Source organism: Rhizophagus irregularis, chromosome 19 (assembly GCF_026210795.1).
Source record: "Rhizophagus irregularis chromosome 19, complete sequence".
NCBI classification, from domain to species: Eukaryota; Fungi; Glomeromycota; class Glomeromycetes; order Glomerales; family Glomeraceae; genus Rhizophagus; species Rhizophagus irregularis.
The window spans coordinates 2,569,785-2,585,850 of NC_089447.1; the positions used below are offsets into that span (position 1 = coordinate 2,569,785).

At 29.5% G+C, this 16,066-nt stretch overlaps 1 protein-coding gene across 1 annotated transcript; it reads left to right on the forward strand.

Annotated features, from left to right (window-relative positions):
* Positions 1–728: 728 nt before the first annotated feature.
* OCT59_011094 (uncharacterized protein) lies at positions 729–1,192 on the forward strand (the record flags this gene model as incomplete). Its single annotated transcript, XM_066136287.1, has 3 exons — positions 729–826; positions 975–1,035; positions 1,100–1,192. The coding sequence occupies 3 exons, from the start codon at positions 729–731 to the stop codon at positions 1,190–1,192; spliced, it is 252 nt and encodes an 83-aa protein (XP_066000924.1).
* Positions 1,193–16,066: the final 14,874 nt, after the last annotated feature.

Sequence of the window (16,066 nt, forward strand, 5' to 3'; positions counted from 1 at the left end):
TAGACAATTCCATTACACAGATTTTAGCTTCACTCTCCTTTAAAGCAAGCTCACATTCTTTTAACGATATTCAAGTTCTTTGAGCTTTAAAGCCAACTCATTCTTTTTATTATCTTCTTTGTAATTGCTGTCTTCACAATCTTCTTCAATATCAGAATTAGAGCTTTGAATTTGACTTGACAGATCAGGTAACCTAACGAGTTGACCCAAAAAATTCAGGTCGGTAGCAGATTTAATGACCTGATCTCAGGTCAGATCAGTCACAATCAGGTACCCAACCAAACCCATTAACCTGATATATTTTGGTCAAAAATAAGACATTTCAGCATTTTATAAATATAAAAAAATGCCAAACTGACCTGAATCTGACGTTTTTTTATTAAAAATAATTAGTGCTCCGAAACAAGTCGAGTTAACTCGAATTATTATCGAATCGAGTCGAATTGAGTCAAGTACGAATCAACAAATTTACAAGCACGTGATATTGAGTCGAGTCACGAATCAGTCTCCGAGTCGAGTCGAGTTCGAATTAAACTAGAACTCGATTCGATTCGGCAATAATTCAAGTTGATCACTATTTCCGTAATTCTGTTACATCATTTTTTTTTACAATTGATCGTCTAATGATATTACATTATTATTACATCATTAGGATCAACTTTTTCTTTTTACTTTTTAGAATTTAGATAAACCGATAAGTCGATAACAGATTTAATCAAATTACCAAAATGAGTGAAAGTGCTAGTTCTTCAAGAACGTATAGTTCAGTATGGTCTCACTTTACACTTCTTGAAGAGGAGGGAAAAGCACAATGCAATTACTGCGGGTAAGTGTATATATTGTATATAAAATATCTTTATTAGTAATTTTTTATGCTTATTAAATAATCATTATTATTAAATAAAGTACGAAATATAAACGATCTGGTGAAAGTACACAACTCTTCATACTCATTTAAAAAATAAGCATTCTAGTAAACTTGAACTAGAAGTAGAAAATGGTGAAATGGATAAATTTGTCATAAAAGAAATACCAGTAAATATTATTTTTTATAATATTTTATTCTTTTATATTTAACAAATATTAATAAAATATTTAGAATTTTACTTCAGGATCATTTCGGGAATTTCTTGTTAAATGGATTGTTTGTGATGATCAGCTTTTCGTAGTTGTGAAATGCGAATATCTTTGAAAATTATTTTGTTTATTTAACCCAAATGCGAAGTCTTTGTCAGCTGATACAATCCATAACGACATCATGAAATCATTTAAAGATGAAAAAAACAAAATACAAGAAATTTTACAGGTATTTTGTGTTTATTTATTATTATTTATTAATTTATTATTCTTATTAGTACTAAATTATTTAAATATTAATTTAATAAAATAATAAATTAAATTATTAGAATGCTCCAAGACGTCTTTCATTTACACTTGATGCACTGGTAAAAAAATGGTCTATCCTATACATATCCTACACATATCTTACATATATCGGGTTACTCAAAATGTAGAAAATCATACACAAATAATACACATATCATACACATATCGGGTACTTATATATATAGTATACCTATCAGGTACCTGATATATGTATGATATATATATTAATACCCGATATGTGTATGATATGTGTATTATTTGTGTATGATTTTCTACATTTTGAGTACCCAATATGTGTAAGATATGTGTAGGATAAATCATTTTTTTACCAGTGATGCTTGGACTTCACCTAGTTATATTCCATTTCTTGGAATTACTGTTCATTGGATAACTCAAGATTGGCAACTTAAAGAAACTTTAATTGATTTTTGCAAGTTATCTGGACCTCACTCTGGGAAAAATCTGTATGAAACATTTGAACATTGTTGTGATGATATGAGAATCCTTACTAAAGTAAGTAATATTATTTATTTATGTTATTATAATGTTATTATTAATTTTTATTCAATTTTTTTATTTTATAATATGATATATATAGATTATGGCAATTACAACTGACAACACCAGTAATAATGACACTTTAATAAAAATGGTACAAGATACATGTAAGAACAGGAATATTGAATTCACAGCATCTAATAACCATGTGCGTTGTTTAGCACATGTGATTAATCTTGCAACACAAGATGCACTTTCCAATTTAAAGGTCGGATATGTGGAAAGTGAAAATGATATTTTAAATAATAATGCCGAAATAAGAGATGTAATTCCAAAGGTAAATAAAAAAATTAATTAATTTTTTAAATGATTAATTTTAATATATGATTTTTAATTTTTTATTGTAGCTTCGTAAGCTTGTCGTCAAGATCCGTTCATCACCGCAAAGACGAGAAAAATTAGCACGTCAATGTGAAGTTACTAATCTACCTAGTAAAGAATTAATTCTTGACGTAAAAACTAGGTGGAATTCGACTTACAACATGATTGAACGTTGCTGTGAATTACGCGAGGTAAACTTTGATTTTATCAATTATATTACTATAAATTCGTAATTTTACTATTTTATTTTATTTAATTATACTATTTCAATTATATTAGGCTCTTGATAATACTGCAACAGCAGATAGAGATTTACGAAAATAGGAATTAGTTGATGCTGAATGGGAATTATTAATTTAAATAAAAAACTTTTTATCAGTAAGAAGAAAATTATAATAATTTAGTTTAAATATCTTTTAATATTGATTGATTTATATTAATAATAATTATATTTTAGATATTTGCCCGCGCTACACATCATATTTCTCATAATAAATTTCCAACAATTGAAAACTCAATTCCAATTTATAATTGGCTTATGGATAAAATAGAAGATTTTCAAAAAATCAAGATATAAAAGAAGCAATTAAAATAGCAGCAAATAGCGCTATGCAAAAACTCAAAAAGTATTATAAGCATACGGATGCTTTAGTATATACTATTTCTACCAGTATGTATAATTTATATTGATTAATGATTATATTTATATAATTATATTATCTTATTTTTAATATTCTTTCTATTTTTTAGTTCTTGATCTTCGGTTAAAGCTTACATATCATAAAGATAATAATTGGGAAGAAGAATTTATTATTGAGGCGCGAAAAGCTATTTCTGATGTTTATGAAAAACAATATGCACCGGTAACAAATGATACAGCTGAAAATAATGCATCTTCTGAAGATGATGATTTATTTTGTCACATATATAAAAAATGGAGATTATCAAATAATGAAAATGAATTAGACATATATCTTGGAAGTCCAGTTGCCTTTGGTGAAGTTAATTTATTACAATGGTTGAAGGTATAGTAATAACTAATAAACTTATATCGATTTACTTATATCGATTTTATAATTTATTAATTATTAATCTTAAATTGTTTTATAGCTAAACGAACCTCAATTTCCAAATTTATCATTAATGGCTCGTGATTTTCTTGCAATTCCCAGTAAATGTTCAAGTGATTAGTGATTAATGATTTTTATATTTTGATCATTAAATTGATTAATTTTTTTTTTGTAATAGCAACTAGCGTACCTATTGAAAGAGCCTTTTCTGGAGGTACTGATCTTATCACCACAAAAAGGTGTAATCTTTCCGCTGAAACTATACAAGCTTGTATGTGTTTGAAATCATGGTGGAAATTAAATAAAAATTAATAAATATTATAAATAAATAAATAAAATTATATAAAATATTAATACATTATAACTAATAAACTTATTAATTATTTGTAAATTGTAATATCGGATTAGTTCGATTCAACTCAAGTCACAGGTCAAAAAACGATCTATCTCACACATATCGGGTACCTATATATCGGTGACTAATTAGGTACATATCGGGCATTTTTACATATTAACAACATATCGGGTACCCGATTTGTCACATAATGCGCAAATTTCAAATATGGTTAAAAAAATGTAAATTACCAAGTGTCCGATATCCAAACTATTAGTCACCGATCCGTTATCTAATATATATCGGTCACCGATATTTGTACGATCTTTAAAAAAATTTGTGTGTTTATTTAATATTATCGTAGTATAGAAAACAGCTACTGATTTCTGTCTATTTGGTATTGGCTTTGTACGCTTTGTACTTTGTAAAAATGTAATACAGTGTACGAAAAAAGATAATTGCTATGGAGTGCTTGATCCAAGTATCATTTATCTTCACAACTTCATACGGAGTTTTTCCAAATCATGAATACTTATAAATAGATGATGTTTATTTACTTTTTTAGGAAATATTGAATGATAAGATTATTATATAAGCCAACTCTCAGTGATCATAGTAATACAAGAGTGCGGCCAGAGAATACCTAAACTTCAAACCCGTTATCAAAAGCATATACAAATTATTCAAATTACCGCGATTTTCTGAAATCCACTTATTGTAATTAAATTTCTCATGGCAAAAAAATAAATACGTTCCCTTTTTTTCTTTGTAAACTATTACACTGAATTTGCAAAATGGCGTATAAGGTGTATTGTACTATTACCATATTAGGAATCTTTCCATATAGCCAGGATACCTGAAAAAAAATAAATTTTAAGGAGATATTTTTTTTACCCAAATCGTAATAAAATTGTAATACAAACTAATTCCATATAAATGACGGATTTTATTTCTCTAACATCTTTAGTTCGATCGTTACTGATAAGGGTGATTATTGGTATCTTTGATTCTAGCGATCACTTCTGATGGAAGTTTGATAACCGGAGGCGATCGATTCAGTCATATTGAATTTGGATCCTATCTTTCAATTTAATTAATCTTTAAAGAGATACGTAAGCCAAAATGCCTGCGCTGATCCCTGTCCTTTTGGAGTTTATAGGGTGACGATGAAGATCGGCTATTGCCCAAGTATACTCTTTATTGATTAATTTCTTTGAGAGACGTTTTCGTCGATGTGCTTTGTACGATAACAATGTTGCCTCTATAATTCCGGGCTGGATTAGAGGAAAAAGTCCTGATTGCACCTCACCCATTTTGTCGTCAGGCACAGTCTGAAACTTCCGTTTGTAAACTTTTATTTCCATACCAACTGCATGGGTTTAGGGTGTATTTTATTCCCTAACCCTTAGACCTACTTGTTAGGTTAGGTAGGTTGCATTGCACTCTGTAGCCTACCTTTTTAATGAGTTTTATGGCCACGTTTGCTCATTTAAAAATGAATTAAACAGGTTGCCATATCATTAAACACATCGCAGCCATTTGGTGATGAAGCTATAATTGTCTAATAAGGGTTCGCCCTGTCTGGCAATTTATGGTGGATTCAAATGGATCAAATTACAAACAATAATAATTTAGTCAAATGAGAATTCCAGGAAGGAACGAGGATGCTTTGTCTAATTGAAAATATTTTTTTTATTTTATTTTATTTTTTATATTTTTATTTTATTTTATTTTATTTTTTTATTTTTTATTTTTCTATTTGAGATTATTCATCGTATCCTATGTTTATTCATATCTGGTATTTTCGAATATACTTATCCTTATTATCATAGCGAGTTTTCTTAAAGCGTACCTGTGGCACCTCATCTGACTTGGGAAGTGTCGCTGAATCTAAAGCAAGGTACCCGGTTAATCCTCAACTTTGGGTTATGAGTTATGATTTAAGCATATAGTAATTTAATTTGACTTACATACCAAAAACAAAAATTTGTGTATATTTTCATTTTAATTTTTTTGAAAAAATAATATTATCGTATTTAGCTTATTAATCTAATTTATCGTATGTTAATATAGAAAATTTTATTAATCAGTTTTTGATATCTTATTAAATACCTTATCCGTAATTAAATTGTTACTGTAATAAAGTAATCAATACCGTAACTTGTTTATTAATAAAAATAAACTGTAATCTATAGCTTTATCAAACCATGATATTTTTAATTTAATCAATCAATTTTTAAAAAAATTAAATGAAAATGTTTGAATTCTGATTTTTATTAAAGTCTGATTAGTATTTTTGACGATAAACCTATTTAGGCAAAAGTGTAATAATTGTAAAATTTATTTTTTTGATTTTTTATTTTTTGATTTAGATTTATTTTTCTTTTTTTTCCTTTTGTTGTTATTTTTGTTATTTACGACGTTATTATCAACATCATCATCGGCACCATTGTTGTCTTGAATGATGCTTTCATCAGTATCATAATCATAAACCGGGATATTTTTGGTTAAACGGTTGAATTTTTCAAGTGCTTCTCTATTCAAACACCAGCTTGGTGCGCCGGCAGGTGGCGGCACACTAACTGTTTCTGTTTTGTCTAGAACTCTTTTACATTTTAAGTTTGGTGGTTTTTTTCCTTAATAACTCTACCGTTGGATCAATACGATTATGTAATAAACGTTGAAGCTTAAATAAAGAAATTAAACTATAAATTAGTGTTTATACTTTGATAAAAAATAATAAAATATACATACAGCAGGAGATCTCCACCATCTTTCATAAATATATATCGAATTTTTTTTTGTGACTACTTCTTCTTCATCATTTTCATCATCTTCATCATCTTCGTCGGTTTCCTCCCATTCTTCGGAATGGTAGCCTGAATCTTTTAAAATTTGAACTAGATCCTTTTCAGGATATCGGCAAATGTACTTATCTTTGTTTTGTATTAGGTAATTGGCCGCGTTTGTTCTTCTTTTTTTTTCTAACAATGTTAATTATAAAGCACAATATAATTAATTTAAAAAAAAAACTAAATTTAATAGCTTCTGTTAATTAAATAATTTACATCCTGCATCCTTGAATTCTTCATTGCTCTTCTTTTGTTACGTTTTATTTGGGCTTCCCCTTGCTTTCTAATATTACTAACGCGATGGCGAGATCGCCAACGTCCATATAACATCTTTAATAAATCACTATTTGAGACTTTATATTTTTTATTTACGAGTTTGTAAAGTGGTGGAAGCAACTTGGTGACTATGTTATCTTTTTGCTCAGCCCATGTGAGCTCATAGTTAATACTGTATACGTCTTTTAGCTCGGAGTCGCTCCAAATAAACACTTCTTTCTGTAAAATAATAGATAAATGTAAATAGGATAAAAGCAGAAATAATATATAAAATAATCAAATACTTGCTTTTATCGTGTTATAAGAACTTTTAGAAAAGGAAGAAGAAGAAGAGGAGGAGGAGGAGGAGGAGGAGGAGGAGGATGATTCATCACTAGATGATACATTATCACTATTCATTGTTACGAAGTATAAAATCTTTTTGTTATTTTGTAAAATAAAAAAATCCCGTATAAAGTAGAGATTTCAGAACGCGAGAAAAGTTGTTTGTGTGCAAATTTATAATGATTTCAGAGATTTCAGGATGCAGATCAAGGGCTCAGAGGTAGCAACGCGTTTGCGCAATTCTCACCAGGTAAAAGTAACGCGCTCATAAAATTCTTGTGCAATTCTTATGTATGATAAGAATTATTAAAAGCTCGTTTCTGAACGTCTTGATTACTAACTATTAAAAGTGATAGAATAAAAAATATATTTTATACATTTTAATAAAAATGAATAATAAAAAATGTAACTCTGTATCTGGATTAATAAAGAGTAATAAAAAACGTAAAGTTGAAACCCTCTGAAACCTTTGTGGCTGATTTAATAAAGCCCAAAAAAAAGTATTTGTATATTTGCAATTGTGCTCGTTGCAAAGGTGCAGAAGTTGATTCTCGCACTCAAGAGAAACATACGTATGATGATAGTTTGTGGGAATCGAGATCAAAAGATTCTAGAAAAAATCAGGAAAATACCATCATCGATAAGAAAGAAAAAAACATCATCTGTTAATAATACATATATAAATACAGAAATAAAATTGAATATATCAAAAAAGCGAGAAAGAAATAATTACTCCGGTACATCTAGTCCAGATCAGGACTCTTCCCATCCTGGTCCTTCTTTCCAATATATTGAAGAAAATATAACATTATTTTCATCAAAACCTTCATGTTTTCGTATTCCAGCACCTACAATTGATGAAAATAATGATGAAATCAATTATTTTGGTGAGAATTATAATGTAGATAATATAAATGAGGGGAAGAGAATGATGATGTAAATAATATGGATGAGGAAGAGAATGATGATGTGGATGAGGGAGAGGAGAATGATGATGTAAATAATATGGATGAGGAAGAGAATGATGATGTGAATGAAGGAGAGGAGAATGATGATGTAGATAATATGGATGAGGAAGAGAATGATGATGTGGATGAAGGAGAGGAGAATGATGATGTAGAAGATTTTTTCGCATCTCCTAAGATTGACAATGACAATGAAGAAGCATTTATAGTGGAAAGCTTAAGTGATTCTATTAATACTGAGATTATAATATGGCTATTTAAATTTCAACAAAGATTTCGATTGCCTGATATTGCACTTGAATCCTTAATAAAATTTTTTCATATAATTCTTATGCGCTTTGATAAGTTGCAATTTGAAAATTTTCCTACCTCATTATATATGGCAAAAATATGGTTAAACATTTTTCAACCGAAAATGCAATTAGCTGCATGTACCGATTGCCATAAATTGCATAATGTTAAAGATATTATTGCATATAAGGAAGAAGGAAAAGTTGCTATAATGAATTGCCCGTATAAAGAGTATCCAAATAATCCAATATCAAGTCGTAATCACCAATGCAATAATCCACTTTCCATTCTCAAAAAAAATAAAGATGCAACAATTGTGGTACCTCGCATGGTTTATCCTAAGCCAAACATTCGTCAGGCAATTGAGCATTTTATATCGAACGACCAGATTTTGAGAACATGTTAAAATTATCAGGGACTCAAAGAAACGAAAATAATATCTATTCAGATATTTACGATGGTAAGGTATGGAAAAATTTTCCATTTGATGGTAGTACCTTTTTTACAACAGAGACTGCCACAACTTGTAGGTCTTCTCCTTAATCTTGATTGGTTCCAACCATTCTCCTACACGCAGCATAGTACTGGCGCTATTTATGCGTCTATTTGCAATCTTCCAAGGTCAGAAAGGAATAAGCCCGAAAATATTATATATTTGGGTTTCTTACCAGGACCAAAAGAGGCGGGTTGGAACGCATTAATCATTATCTAGCTCCTATTGTAGATGAGTTATTAGAACTTTGGAAGGGGTGGAAAGTACCAAAAACTCACCAATTTTCCAATGGTTTAGAAATAAAAGTTGCGTTAATTGTTGGATCATCTGATACTCCAGCTACACGAAAGTTATTTGGTCATGGATCTGCAGTAATGAAATGCTATAGGTGTGATAAACGTACCACTTATAGCGAGGAATTTAGAAAAACTCATTACGGAGGAATGCAAGACTATAATGAATGGGTAACAAAGCCTGCAGATCTTTTATTACATAGACAATATGCTCAGTGAATGGTTGCAATGTAACTCAAAGTCCTCCAGAGAAGCACATTTTAAAGTACGTGGTATAAGATGGACTGAAGTGCTTCGCCTACCATACATGGATCCTATACGATTTGCTGTAGTGGATCCTATGCATTGTCTTTTTCTCGGTGTTGCAAAATGGATAATCAAATCCATTTTTGTAAACCAAAAAAAATTAACTATGGAACGACTTCGTGTAGCACAAAACAGAATGGATAATATTGATTTACCTTCTGACATTGGTAGAATTCCTCCAAAGATTGCAATCGGAAATGATGGGTTTTCTAACTTAACTGCTGATCAATGGAAGACCTTTATTATGATTTATTCTACATCTATATTATGGGATATGCTAGATGATAATGATAGAAAGATCTTAGGGCATTTTGTTCGAGCTTGTAATCTTTTAGTAGCAAGATTTATTACAGATGATGATTTGAAGGAGGCGCAAGAGAGGTTAAAAGATATGGCCTACCTTATAGAATATACATATGGACCAGAATTTATAACAAGCAATATACATCTCGCACTTCATATCCCTGATTGCTGTCGTGATTATGGTCCTATATATAGTTTTTGGCTTTTCCCGTTTGAAAGACTTAATGGATATATAGGTAAATTTACTTCAGTGTCTTTCAATTGTCTTTAGTACCTTTATTAAAAAAATTCCTGTTATTTAGGATCATATCCTAATAGTAACCGACAAATAGAACCCGAATTAATGAAAATTGTTCTTAAAAACACTTTGGTGGATTATCACTTATCATGTAAATGGACATCTGGCCTTCTAGATGAATCTCTCCATCTTCTTGTACCAAAAAAAGCTGTAGGAAGTTTAGCAATCGCAGCAGAAAGGGAGGAACTGCAGCATTTTCTATTCATGAGACATAATACGTCTATGGTTTCCAAAATATATGGCACTGAACCATTACCTGGCCAAATGCTTAACCCATCATATATCAATGTCGTTATGCCTTTGGAGTTGCGAGGATTTCTATGTGAATGGTATGCAATATTATATGAAAAGGAAAAAGAAGATGTGTTAGGATTTATGGATTTGCATATGAATCAGCATGCAAGACTACAAATTGGCGCCGAAATATTTGGATCTATGATTTCTGGTCGCCATGAAAAAAATGCGAATATATTTGCAAAATGGAAAGCAGCTAATGATGATTCAGTTGACACTTATCCGGGTGAAGTCCAATATTATTTCGAGCATGCCCTTAGATTTCCAGAAGGAACGAAAACTCACCTCCTAGCATATGTCAAGTGGTATAAACCTGCACCTTCTTTTAGTATTCGGTTTAAACATAGTTTTATGGAGCCAGAAATATCAAATACCGAATTATGGAAAGCTGAATACTTTCAAGAAGGTTGTGATTCCCTGTTAGCGGTTCATAGGATATTATGTCGAGCTACAAAATTTAGAAATATTACGGTAGGAAAACAAAAATATTTGTCGATTATACCTTTGAATAGAAGATTTAACTTGTAGTATGCCACACCAAATAAAGAAAATGATGACACATTTGATTTCCATTTCAAGCTTAGTGATAATCGTGTATAATATAAGCAAGAAGATAGTATGTCTCGTGACTTTCATCAAATGAAAAATTATTAATCGCGTATTACATAAGCATAATTTTTGCTCAACGAATTCGTTTAACGCGCTCAACATTAATTCAACTTTTGAAAATTAACATTAAATCAATCCAAGATGTAAAATTAATAAAATTAATTAATTTTTTTTCGCATTAGTAAGTCGTAATAAATAAATGTTAATTTTTACGTAAGAATAATACCGGACCTAATTTACAAAATTTTTAATCACTTTTAATGGCTAATTTTTTTTTTTGTACGATGGAAAACAATGGAAGATCGACATTTTAATCACTTTTAATGGACAAGAGACGGAGTTTTACGAATTCTCTGTTTTGTGAATTTTATGATATAATATCATGAATCAACAAAATCATTTTGAAATGGTGTTACATTAAAAATTGTACTAATAATTAAAAAATGAAATGATGTAATATCATGATAATTGAATGGCATAATTAGAATTGTTACAAGAACTTTCTCGCATTTTTTTGATAATCAATACTAATTAATAATCAATACATATTTTTTTTTATAATCAATACATATTTTTTTTTATCAAATATGTTTCCAAATATTCTAAACAATTTTTTAACAAAATTTCAAACAATGTCCTCATCTTCAACTGATTCAACCACCGTCAATGATACCAATACCATCAATGTCAATACTACCTCCATTTTCGACACTATAACTTATTCTTCCGGCCGGGTGGAGTGGTCGGATGACCAAATCGCAGTTTTGATTGAGCAGCGGAGATCAAGAAACTTCGAGTACCATTATCAAATTGCAGGAAGAAGTAGAAAAAGATTCTGGAATTCCGTTGCGAATAAAGTAAATGAGAGGTGTGGAAGCAATTATTCGGGCAAACAGTGCCAAACAAAATTCAATGGATTAGTGACCAGTTATCACGTGAGTTAAATATTAATAAAAATTTGTTGTAATAGTAATTTTAATACTTATTTAACACTTAATACTTTAGGATCAATTATTAGTGATTGCAAACGATCCGAGAGGGGCAAGAAGCCGTGCTGGTGCCATTTATTTTGAAGTCATGAATACACGGTTTTGGGAAAAACCAGGTAAGAACTTTTAAATCTAACAACATTACATAATCAACAAAATGATTATATTAAAGAGGTAAATTGTTTTATTTAATATGATTTAATATGTTTCTAGACGATCAGTTTGTACAGGCTTCAATTGGTGTTAATAAAACTCAACACAGACGAAACAATAGAAGGAATGGTATGTAAAGTATAAAAGTTTAATCAAATTATAAATTTTTATTGATTTTCTTAATATTTTATAGCACGTGGGAGCCGGAATACTCAAAATACGAATACGAATACTCAAAATACAGAAGATCGAAATGGTAAGTACAAAATTTATTAATTTTTTTTTCTTTTTTAGTCGTAAATACAAAATTTATTAATTTCTTTTCCTTTTTTAGTCGATGATGATAATAATGAATGAGTTTTTATTTTCTATCATTTTTTCACAATTGTTTATTATCATTTATTATCATTATCATTTTATTATCATTTGTTAGCTTTTTGTTATACACCATTGATTATAATATCACTAATACACACACCACCCGATCAACCCTCAATCTATCATATCACTTATTATTGTTCACAATCGTTTATTATCGTTTATGAAAGTGGCGAGGAAAAGTTAAGGGGAGGGTATTACCAAATAAAAAAGTCTTCAAATAATGCTAAACTTAATGCGGAATATTTTTAAAATGTATAATTATTAATAATTTGAGCTCTATTAGCAACTGTAACTTTGATAAGAATTACAAGCAAAAAATATTTGTGGTAATTCTAAAATTTTGAATATCTTGTATTTTGGTACTTACGTCCCATTCAAATGTTAATACATTAGCTTTAATAGGTACGCACCATTCCGGAGCTTCAAAATCTTCCCAACAAATCTCTGTAATTATATAAAATTAGTATGATTTGATGCAAGAATCAAATAATACTTAATAATTGATACATGACTATCATCAAAATTTTCAGCGCCGCTAAAAATTAAAGCCTTTTCTATAAGATCCTTAAATGATATCCAATGCTCTTAAAAATTGTTTTCGTTATGCTAATTAATTTATTGGTCCCTTTCAATTACTGATCATCTGGCAGACTGCCATACACCAATTTTTTTGTTCGTTCGTCCAGATCGCTAAAAAAAGAAAAGGGAACGTTAATTACGTTCCCTTGAAGTAAAAACTAAAAAGAACGAAACATACCTTTGTTTCGTTCAAGTTCCTGGGTGTTCGGCTTGTTCGTTCGTCCAGGTCACTAAAAAAAGAAAAGGGAACGTTAATTACGTTCCCTGGAAGTAAAAACAAAGAAAAAGAACGAACTTTATTTTGGTTCGTTCGTTTAAGAGCCTGGTCGTTCAAATTACCAATCCAAAAAGCCGATATCTACAAAAAAAAGAAGTAAAAAAGAAAAAAGTTAAAAAAGATTATCATTTGGCACACAAACCATAATTGACTAGTCCGATCAGCCGATTCTTCGTTACCGTTGGTCAATAGCGCGACGATTCACGACCAATATTAACAATATTCTTCAACCGGTATTATTGATAATATTTTTACAAAAAAATATCAAAATGATATTATTGTATAAATATATATATATTATTAAGATATAAAAATTTCTTATAAAAAACCTATTTCTCCTATAGAGAAACAAACCATTTGGTTAAATATTAAGCCGAGTATTTAGTAAGTTTTTTTTTAATTATATTTAAAAAAAAAGAAATTATCTTTAATATTTTGTGTATATTTCTTATTTGGTTTTTTTTATTATTTGAAATTTTTCTCATATAATATCTATTATTTTACTGTCTACTCCAATTTTACCAACAAATCTAAGTAGTGTTGATATCTTCCAATGTTTTACATGTAAAGGTTTAAATTAGCGTAATACAATAATACGTATATATAATATTTTTTGTAAAGATTTGTATAAACTCCCAAAAATGTTTATAAATGAATTCAAAAAAATATTGGTTTTTTTTCAAATTCATCACTTCACCAAAACCAGATCAAAAGCTGTTGCTGTAACTTGTACAGAAAGCCAGTTTTTTGCCACATTTGGCAGTAGCTGTGAATGAGTACTGGCCAAAAATATTATTATGAATTTAGAACAAGATTTTGGAAGAGGCCAGGTAATTATATTATAATAAAATTTTATAATTAATATTACATTCTATTTTACGTTCACATTTTAAATTTGATAAATTTGATCAATTTTAGTTACGCGTGACAATCGTAGGAGAAGGAGAAACTTACCTACGTATCGTAGAAGAAGATAATTATTTTTATTTTTTTATTTATTAAGTGAATAGCTAGGCCCAGTCCGTACCAAATATCGGCTGGAGACTTACGTTTTTTGGGCCTGTAACTGATACCGACGTTCATGCCGTACAGCCTGGATACTATTTTATAGTAAAATAGTAGCGAACAAGTATCAAATGTGTATTTTTTATTAAGTTATAATAAAAATTAGAATTTACTTTAATTTTTAACATAAAAATTGTAAATAATAAAAAAATCTGCTTTCCCAAACTTAAAAGAAAAGGTGTTAATATTATTTTTGATTATTCAATAGTATCACATGCCCTTGTATACGTTCTACTGCATACGCAGCTTTAACGATCAAATAGTAATAATATTACGCAGGTTTACAGTCTCGTAAATTTTCAAAATATTTTAACCGTAATATTACGCAGGTTTACAGTTTCGTCACTAAAATCACATGACATTTATGCATGTATATTAATAACCAATTAAAATCGCTTTGATTACATGTGATATCTAAAATTAATGCGCGATTTTTTTTGTTTATTTTCAAAAATACACTTTTCTCTTCTTACTTATCTTTTATTAACGCTTTACGGTTCGTCTCTTCTTTTCTCTTTTATCCAAGTATACTTTACTTATCTTTTACAATATTAACAATACTTTGGCACTTTAGTTTATATATTTAATATAGTAAGACATACTCATCTACTATATACAAAAGAAAAGAATAAAAAAAAGGAAAAAATGTACCCCTACCCACATACAAAAAAGAGAAAATTCTCTTTTAAATAAATAGTGGAACTGTTAAGCAAGGTATGAAAATAGGATATACGCGTATTTTTCATATTTTTCTTTACAATAGTGGTTTGAGTCTTTCTTTGTGGTATAAGTGTGAATATATTTTTCAACGGCCATGTATCTATTGCTTGTTAAATATATTTGCAATTTCTTGTCTTTCTTTGTTAGACTGTGGTATTACAATATGAAGTGTGAATATATTTTTCAACGGCCATGTATCTATTGCTTGTTAAATATATTTGCAATTTCTTTTGTAATATTTGCTTTAGCCTGGAGGAAAATGTTATGAAATAGGGCTGGATATTTTATGACATTTTCTGCCTTCCAATTACTTTGTCCGGGGTAGCCTGACAATTTGTCGTTGTCCGTCAGTTGTAGCAACCAGCATTTTTTTACGATTTTAAGAAACAAAACTTTTTCAAAAATTTAATAAAGAAAGAACTAACTTAAAAATATTATTTTATTATTCTTTACAAAACGCTGGCGCTGGAGTATTTTTTCTCTCACTTATCAAATCCCAACATGTCCAAAGACTAATCATGTAGTACGCTGTGGTCTGGAACCACCTGAGATTTTTGACTACCTAGGGATGAAGTTGTAGGGTACTTGTACCCGATAGGCTAGCCTCCTCTGACTTAGGGTCTCATTAATCGGGAGATGAGGTGGTTCCTAAGTACCTTCCACATCAAGGGCGGACATTTTTTGATACTGTGCGTCAAGGTGGTAATCCTATATCTGCGAATTCAAGAAAAAAAACTCTAAATCAAAAGAATTTGGAAGCAACACATATCAAGGTAATCTAAGCATTTTTTTTAAAAAAATTTAATCAAAAATTAATTTGGTTTATATATAGTAAACTCAAGAAAAAGAAGATCTAATCATATATCTTCAGAAGAATATGAGAGTAACGCACATCAAGGTAATTTAAATATTTATTTTTTTTATTTATT